This window comes from Lactuca virosa, chromosome 5 (genome assembly GCF_052849685.1).
Source record: "Lactuca virosa cultivar CGN04683 chromosome 5, Lactuca_virosa_CGN04683_v6, whole genome shotgun sequence".
NCBI classification, from domain to species: domain Eukaryota; kingdom Viridiplantae; phylum Streptophyta; class Magnoliopsida; order Asterales; family Asteraceae; genus Lactuca; species Lactuca virosa.
Genome location: NC_136430.1, coordinates 134569889 through 134579469, shown reverse-complemented (window position 1 = coordinate 134579469; position 9581 = coordinate 134569889). Strand labels below are relative to the sequence as shown.

The window sequence follows — 9581 nt, the reverse complement described above, 5'->3', positions numbered from 1 at the left end:
TGTAATTTTGAAAAAAAAAATCAATCCTTACCATACACTTTGTCGACGTCAGTATGAGAATTTATAAGACGTATACTCCATAACGTTAGACCCATTCTCAATCTTCTGACAAAATAACCCTAACGAAGTAGATAAAGAAGAAGGAAGGACAATGAGGTCTTTTGGGATGCTTGAGTAGAGTACACCAAAACGTTCGTCTAGGATAATGTTGAACTGAGGTAATTAAGAGGGTGATGACAAGGTAGAAGGCAAAAGTGAATTGGCAAAAATGCCCCCTCATGTGAAGGGCACGTGATGGTGTTTGGCAGATCAAATAAACGTCGTATGCCTCAGGGAGGGATGGTCAGTACAATTTTTTTAAAGCACACAAGGATGGGTCATATCAAACTCCCAAAGGTTTGACCAAATCTACGAATTGGAACAAAAACCACAAGGACCATTTTGTAATTTACTCTTTATTTTATTTTATTTTTACCAAATCTACGAATTGGAACAAAAACCACAAGGACCATTTCTGTAATTTACTCTTTATTTTATTTTATTTTTGAAGAACGTTACTATTGTCCAATGAACATCTAAAACGCGGAACCATGCTTAAAAGTTAAAACCCTACAAAACCTTCTTGCTCCTCAGGAAATTTGCAATAACCATGGCGGGGTTCATTCGAACCTGTAGAAGATCCCTTTTCTCGCTCTCTAGAGCCCTACTTCCTAACACCCACAACCGATTTCTTCTCCAAACCAACAAAACCATATCTAAATTTCCCCCAAATTTTGCTACAAATCCATTTTCCACTTCAACTCTCCAACACAAATCACCATTTGAATCAAATCTTCTTAGCATGCTTACAAACGAGATCGAATTCGAATCAGAATACGACCCTCCTCATCAGGTAAATTACATACACATCACATTATTGATCATTCTCTACTAAATGTTTCCGTTTTTTGGAACATTATAACCTAGATGAACAAGAAAATGTGAAATTCCTTCTGCTTACAAATCTCATCAATCTAAAACTGTCACGGCATACAGTACAAGTTTTACAGTATAATGTATAAGTCCATTGATGCATCGTTTTTCAAGAACTCATACCTAGCTTTTCATTGCAAACTAACCATCAATATTGTGAAATTGCCAAAAAGCCGCTATATTTTGCAAGAAAGAGCAATGCAAAATCAAATCCGTTGTTCTTTTTTCTTTCTCTAGAATCACTATCTTTTTTCCATTTTTGTTAGATGGTTATTTTTTGCAACATTTCAATACCCATTGAAATGTTAGAAAAAAAAAAATTGAAGTTTTATAATATGTTCCATTAAACTTTGCTAAGTGAAATGGTAAAAGTGGAATGTTGACGTGGCAATACATTAAACTTTATAGAGCTGAATGCATTGTGGATGCGCTTAAGACATAACTATTGAAAGTGGGAAACCCTAATTTCTCTGACTTTCTCTGTTACGTCGTTCTTTCTGCATTAAGTAAAAAAAGAAAAATTCATATATAACTTACCATATAAAGTTATGTCCCCATTAAGTCCATTACACTGCTAAATACAGCCCGACAAAAAGTTCAACGCGTTTATGGTGGAAGATAGGCCCGGAGAGCAATTTGTTACTTTGAGAGGCCGATCTACACTTGATGAAAATATAAAAATTGAAGCTACAATGTTTGATGGTTATGCTACAATGTCAAAAGATGAAAATACTGAGCCCGATGCCCAACTTCACATTAGTTTGTTAGTTGATATATCAAAGGGTGAAGGGGGTGAGATGTTGGAATTCGTATGCTCTGCTTGGCCCGAAAAATTGGAGATTCAAAGATTTTATGTGATGCGGGTTGATGGTGTGTTGACTCGGCCCTACACGGGTCGTGATTTTAGGTAACTATTAATAGCAATGTACTTTGACTTCCATTTAATTGGGTATTAATATTTATAGTATCTTACTTTCGTTTCGATAGTTTTTCATAGTATAAACAAATTCATTTAAAGTACATTGATATTTAACATGGTTTAAATATTTTCAAATCTTTTTCAGGGTTTTGGACAAAACGCTACAAAGTGCACTCATGGAGTTCTTGAATGCAAGAGGAGTAAACAACGATCTTGCTTTTTTCTTGCATCGTTATGTTTGGAATAAAGATAAACTTGAACATATTCAACGCTTGAAGCTTCTCAAATCTTATGTCCAAACATAAACTTTCCCCTTTTGTTTTAAAGTTCAGAAATCGGTATAATTATTGCTTTCCTTATTTGGAAACTTATCCCTAGTATTACCAAAAGCAGTTTTACATGCGTATCATGTGATAGATTAGCCATTTTTAACCCATTTGTGTCATCTATTTGCATAAGCATGATTTTTTTTTTGTTTGAGGATTTTACTAATATACTTTTTTATTTAAATCCTAAATGTGGTGTAGTTTAAATGGTGTTATATTGGACATAACAGAACAAGATGTTTTTTTTTAACTATGTCTGACGTGTATTGGACTGGTTTTATTTTTATATTTATTGTTTTTGGGTATTTGGACATATTTTTGGGAACTTTTTTATACAAAATTGGCACAACATTAGGGGCTTTATCCCCATTTTGTGTCATAGCTCTTTAGCAACTACACAGCCAAGAAATAAATGTATTCACGACTCAATCTCCTTTTTTTTATTGATTCAGTGATTAACATGCAACTCTTAAGAACTAAACAGAACAGAATTGAAAGTTTATCATGTAATAAAAATTATATTAAATAAGTCGCCATGAGGAATATTATTCAGCGATTAAAAGTCAAAAGGTCAAACAGGTAAACAAGGTGAATATGTAACACTTTTTCACATAATGAAACAAAAATGTGACTTAAGTAATAAATATCTTGAATTTCATGAGGAATCTTGTATTTCATTTCTATGTAATGTACAAACAATACATTTTTTTTCTTTCCAATGCTCTACCAATAACTTAACTATTTTGTCAACCAATAAATCCAAATCAGAAATGTACAACATGAGGCAACCATGGAAAGGATAATAGTCTCCATTGATTTTCTCTTCTTTATTGTCGATATAATACTGTTTACCTATAAAACCACAAAACCATACAATTTAGGTTTTATATTCATGTAACAATTTAGAATAACTTTAAATGATTAGTATTCGAGTTATGGAATGGATTTTTATAATAATAATAATAATAATAAGTTCAAATACTCACTTACTGTTGGGAGGCGACTCTTGACATTGCCAATCTTAGAACCAATTCCCCCAAATGTTGATCTTTGAAACACAAGCGTGCCTAGGGTTTCTTGTGCTTGAGATATTACACCTTCCATCTACATTCCCATTTTCCATGTAGATTATTTAAAAAAGTAAAACACACTCCTATTATGTGTTAAATATTGTTATATCATTGGTAAATACTGTAAGTATGTTGCTATTATGAGTAAAGAATTATATAAGCATATTGGTTCATACTTCATACACACCTGTCGTGTATTTCTCATGAGAGTACCACGCTCCTTAAGGAAAGATTGGTCTTGGGACCCACCATCATCTTCTGAGACTAATCTTGATTTCTCAAATTCTCTAAAATCTTCAAGCAGTGACGCGTGGTCTCTCTTTGCTTTCAGGCTAGATCGCAGTTGACCGAACTCCTATAATCAAACGAGTATAGAAACACAGGTTAAATGCAAGAATAGCAACATACTTTCATTTATTTGGCTACTTTTGTGGTTTAATAATTATATTTTAGTTTCTTCAATGAAAGCCACCCACGGTTTGACAGTTTTTCTATGTCGACCACTTTGACCTGCTATGACCTACTATAGCAAGTTAAAGTGGTTACAATAGAAATTTTTCGTCAGAGTTTAGTGGCTTTAGTGGAAGATTTTGTGTCAAATTTTTCACTAAAGCCGCTGAATTTGACAAAAATTTCTATTGTAACCACTTTAACCTGCTATAATAGATCAAAGTGATCGACATAGAAAATTTGTAAAACTTGGGTGGCTTTCATTGACGAATCTGAAATATAGTGGCGTTTATGTATTTTGTCCTTATTATAGCATCCTACTTTACTTTTTTCTATTACAACATTACAATTCGATTTTTTTCTTATTAAACCCTTGTACTTTAAAAATCTACCTAAATGTGACAAAGAAAACTACTTTGTGTTTGGATGACATTTTTATAATAGGGTAATTTTTTTTTTAAATAAAAAAATATACAATGTTGTAATAGGAAGAAAAAAAAAGTAATATGCTATAATATGAAAATCAAAGAGCACAAAGTGAACTATTCTTTCCTATTTTACTATAGAATTTTTACCTTAGTAAGATCATTATGAATTTCTTGATGACGTGTCAATGTATGAGAAAATATTTCTGGTCCTCCAGTTGAAAGCCAAGATTGCATTAATGAAATTACTTGTTGCAATTCTTTCAATAGTTGTTCTATTCTAGATCCAAGATTGTTCTCATTATTATGATCAACTTTTGTAGAAACTAATTTACGATACACGTGTATTTGATCATCCAATTGTGCTTCAAGCTTCCTTGCCTATAGCGACATCACCAAATCAACAAGCATTTTAATCATAATTGAAATCATCTCATTTCTCAAGAAAATCTTTGCCCTAACATCAATTTAAATGTCAAAACTTTCATGTCAATTCGAACTAAAAGTGGAACCACATTTGCACACATCAATGCTCAAAATGAATTGATTTAGATCTACATTAGCAGCAGGACGTAAGAATGTTGAAATTAATAATAATAAAAAACGAACCTGTTTTCGCAAGGAGTCCCAAGAGGTTTTCGAATCCATGGAAAAGTAGAGAAGGGGGGGAAACAGGGTTCCTCCCAATTGTACACGAATTTGTTAAGAGAAAGAAACTGTTTGGAAATATGATTGACCAACAGACGCACGCTTGAAAGAGGAGGAAATTCCTCCATTGAATCGAGTGAATCGCACGAAATCCTGCGAATTGGTATCCAGTTTTGGCGGCCAAATCTAATTAGATCTCTTCCCTACATGCCATGGTAGGAGCTACAAACCACATTTTGACTCTCCAGTTTGACTTTTTAATTACTCGATTTTTTTGTCTCAATATTATATTAATAATAAATCTTTTATTCAAATGAACTGTTTTTTGGAATTTTTTTTTTAAGTTTTATGTTTTTTTCATAATTAGTTATTTAATTTAACAATGTTTTTTTTACTTTCCTAACAAATGACATATTTAAGAGAATTAATAAAACTTTGAGAAGTAGTGTCATGTTTGTTATGGCCACCTAATCTTCGCTTAAACTTTACCATCACAAGAAAAAAAGAAGTGGTGTGGCATTAGAAAAGTGATGAAGAAGATAAAGTGGAAAAAGTTGGATTTAACTCTCTCTCTCTCTCTCTCTCTCTCTCTCTCTCTCTCTCTCTCTCTCTCTCTCTCTCTCTCTCTCTCTCTCAGGGGCAGTGTATGTCGAGTTGGCCACGCCTTTGTCATGCTCGATGTTGAGCCACTCCATTGTCTCATCATTATTTTATGGGTTTTTGTCATAAAAACCCTCAATTTTACTCGAAATGGTCGGTTATGCCCAAAGTCGGATTTTTTCTGCGATAATGCCTCACATACCGGATAAATTGTTCACCTTTGCCACTTTACCTTCAAATGTCGGTCACCACTTGCTGATTGGGCGAAGTTGTTAACTCAGACGTGACGTGGCTGGCCAAGTCATCAGCTTTGCTGACTTTTTCAAGGGAAAAAATGAACAAACGAAAATGGAGACAGTGGGTTTCAAACCCGAGTCTCCACCACACCAAAACACCTCGTTTACCACCAGGCTAGGGGAATTTGTTTGAATTTTAGTCTCAAATACCATACTTATCATCTAACATACTGATGTTATTTATTATTTATTATTTATTATTATTATTATTTATTATTATTATTAATATTATTTATTATTATTATTATTATTATTTATTTTTATTATTTATTATTTATTATTATTATTATTTATTATTATTATTATTATTATTATATACGTTTATTCTTACGTAATTATACATTTTAAACACACACACACACACACATATATATATATATATATATATATATATATATATATATATATATATATATATATATATATATATATATATATATATATTGAAAACGTTTTTATATGTATTAAAAAAGTTTTTAAATGTTTAAATATATATATATATATATATATATATATATATATATATATATATATATATATATAAATATTATTATACATATAAAAACGTATAAAATCTTATTTATACATATAAAAACATATAAAATATTTTTATACATATAAATATCATTTTGTATGGTTTTTATATGTTTTTATATGAATAAAAAAAGAACAAATTACTGAAATCGTCTCTATGGTTTGGTTAAATTTGCGTGTTTGGTCCCTAACTTTTATTTTGCACTCGGACCGTCCCTATTGTTTTATTTGGTTGCGTTTTTCGTCCCTTACAGACAAGAAAAGACTATATCCGTCCCTCCCGCAAGATGAAAAGACTATATTACCCTTTCTATTCTTCTTTTTCATTTTTTTGCTATTTTATTTATTATTTATTAATTAAAGAAAAATAATTATTGAAATCGTCCCTCCCACTTGCACCACAACCACCATAAGCCACCGACAACCACCATAGGCCACTGAAAACCACCACCGGCACTGAAAGCCACCATCCACCACCAGTAACCACCACCAAGCGATTCCAACATCACTAGCATCCACCGATTTTAGCTCTAATACAGACCACATAATCGATTTCATTAATTCACACCCCAACATCAAATCCTGAAAATCAAACTTGAACATAGAAATCAAAACCATAACAAAATCAAATTCTAAAATCAAAAACCTAACCAAAGTCAAATACCAATATCCCAAAATCAAAACCTAAACTGAAATGAAATCCAGATATGGAATCAAAACCCAAAAGCAAAACCTAATCTGAAAATGACGATGAAAGAAAAAACTGATGAAATCCTTGAAATCAAATACAGTTTACCAGAAGAATGGGTTTAAATGGGAACAACACTCAATGAAGGAGATGGTGGTGGTTGGAGGATTCTGGCGGACACGATGCTCCATCTATTCAGGTAGATGACGAAGAAAGAAGAGCGAGGATGGAACAGATGGGGGCGGAAAGATGAAGAGAAGAGATTGGTGATGCAGATCGGTGGTTTCCTGGTGTCTTCCGGTGACGTTTCTAGGTGGTTTCTCGGTGATGCTTCATTGGTGGTTGTGGCTTCCGGTGAGAAATGAGAGGACGAGAATGGGATGAGGGAGATGAGTGATGACAAAGGAGGGGAAAGAGATAATGAGGTGAGGGACCCATATTTTTTATTTTTAATAATAATCTTTAAAAGGTTAATATTAAAAAAATCGAAAATAAATCAAAAAAGAAATGACCAAGGGTAATATAGTCTTTTCATGTCTGTGAGGGACGAAAAACGCAACCAAATAAAACAATAGGGACGGTCCGAGTGCAAAACAAAAGTTAGGGACCAAACATGCAAATTTAACCAAACCATAAGGACGATTTCAGTAATTTGTTCTAAAAAAAATTATATGTATAAAACACATTTTATATGCATAAAAAAAAGTTTTTATATGTATAATTAACATTTTGTATGCTTTTATATGTATAAATAACACTTTATATGTATAAAAAATGTTTTTTCCGTATAAAAAAATTATACATATAAATAACATTTTATATGTTTTTTAATATATATAAATATGTATATTTACATATAAAATCGTATAAATAACATTTTAAAATATTTTTAATAATAATAATAATATATTCTTCCAGAATAGTATAGATTAAATAATTTAACTAAGGGACAAGTTCATGAATATCGTCGTAGCCTAGTGGTTGAAAGCGTCGACCGTCTCCTGTGAGACCCGAGTTCAAAACCCATCCCACTCCTATTTTAGACCTTTTTTGGTTTTCAAAAGTGACGCTGACGTGGCTTAGAAGGTCAAAACCCTCCAAGTCATCCAGCCAACTTAGGTAACCGGCCTTAGAAGGTTAAAACCGGATAATTGGCAAAATCTAACAAGTTTTCCTAAATATTATGGTATTAATGAACAAAAAAATGGACTTTGGGTATAACCAACTATTTCATGTAAATTTAGCAGTTTTTATGACAAAAACCCTTATTTTATTAATTTTGACCTCCAATTAAATAACATTTCCAATTGTTACGTTTTTTCAATAGTTTATTATGAATTTAACTTATTTATTCTCATCTATCTAAAAAGTTTCATAGCACATCCATATTTAATTAGTCATTTTTTTAAACATGTTATATTTTAATACAAAAAAAAATTAAATAAAGATTATCACTAGAGATTAATATGTAAATGTTTAATTAATTAAAAAAATATATGATAGAAATAATTCAATAGTTACAGAAATGGAAAATGTTTAAACTAAAATATAATTAAGAGTAAAAATAAAATATGATAAAAAAATGTTAGATGTTTAAAGCATTCTTTTATATATATATATATATATATATATATATATATATATATATATATATATATATATATATATATATATATATATATATGACCAACTTATTAAATAGTGAACTTCCTGATTTTTTGGCAAAAATGGCCCATAGGTTTTCATATTTTGAGTTGTTCAGGTTTTTGGCACTAAAGTTTGTGGTATTGGAAATTTGGTCCCTTGTAAAGATAAGGATGGGACTGATACGTGTCATTCCGGCGTCTCTCCCCACCGGTTCTGCCTTATCTTCCCCCCACCCGCTTTCTCATCCACTCATATTCGGATTTCACCAAGCTACAGACTCTCCCCACCGGTTCTGCCTTATCTTCCCCCCACCCGCTTTCTCATCCACTCATATTCGGATTTCACCAAGCTACAGACGGGACGACGCAGATGACCATCGACCGGGCTCCGATTTAGGTTCTCACGACGGGACTGGGACCGGATACGTTCCGTTGGGCTCCGATTTAGGTTCTCACGACGGGACTGGGACAGGAAAACTCCGTTATAAAATCATAACTTCTTCATCCGACGTCCATTTTCGTCTGTCTTTTTACCGTTGGACTACTATCGACGAGATCTTCGATTCTTGTTTAGATTGTTTCGGCTAGAAACCACTCGATCTCATATTCGAACTTCGGGTTGCATACCGCTAAGTCGAAACTTAGAAAAATCATAACTTCCTCATACGAGGTCAGATTTAGACGTTCTTTTTATGTATGCTCTTGGTTTAACGTATTCTACGACTTTCGTTTAGATCACTAAGGCTAGATATCTCTCTATCTTAAATTCATATTTTACGTCATTCAGCGTCGTGCCGGTTCTGTCGCGAAACTTCGACAGGTCATAACTTCTTCGTTATAACTCGGATTTCAGCATTCTTTATATATTCGGAAACCTCGTCACGACTACTACACCTTCATGTATGAATATCGGGTTTATCTCACATTTCATTTTTACGCTTATTTTTATCCTTAATCCATTTAAGCCACACAATTAAGCATAAAACACATAATACTCAAATAATACC

At 32.3% G+C, this 9581-nt stretch overlaps 2 protein-coding genes across 3 annotated transcripts; one reads left to right on the top strand and one right to left on the bottom strand.

Moving 5' to 3' along the window:
• The first annotated feature begins 574 nt into the window (after positions 1–574).
• Positions 575–2503, top strand: LOC145113128 (uncharacterized protein At2g39795, mitochondrial-like). The gene is made up of 3 exons (XM_079049252.1): positions 575–892; positions 1557–1879; positions 2037–2503. Exons 1-3 carry the CDS (start codon positions 650–652, stop codon positions 2194–2196), a joined length of 726 nt encoding a protein of 241 aa, XP_078905378.1. The 5' UTR covers positions 575–649; the 3' UTR covers positions 2197–2503.
• A 367-nt stretch (positions 2504–2870) lies between these two features.
• LOC145116774 (Golgi SNAP receptor complex member 1-1-like) lies at positions 2871–5040 on the bottom strand. 2 transcript variants are annotated; one of them, XM_079053095.1, is made up of 5 exons: positions 4772–5040; positions 4313–4543; positions 3475–3642; positions 3204–3321; positions 2871–3069 (listed from the first exon to the last, which is right to left on the bottom strand). In XM_079053095.1, exons 1-5 carry the CDS (start codon positions 4808–4810, stop codon positions 2873–2875), a joined length of 753 nt encoding a protein of 250 aa, XP_078909221.1. In that variant the 5' UTR covers positions 4811–5040; the 3' UTR covers positions 2871–2872. The 2 variants fall into 2 exon arrangements, with proteins under 2 accessions (XP_078909221.1, XP_078909222.1); XM_079053096.1 differs by having other exon boundaries at positions 3208–3321; positions 4772–5039.
• Positions 5041–9581: the final 4541 nt, after the last annotated feature.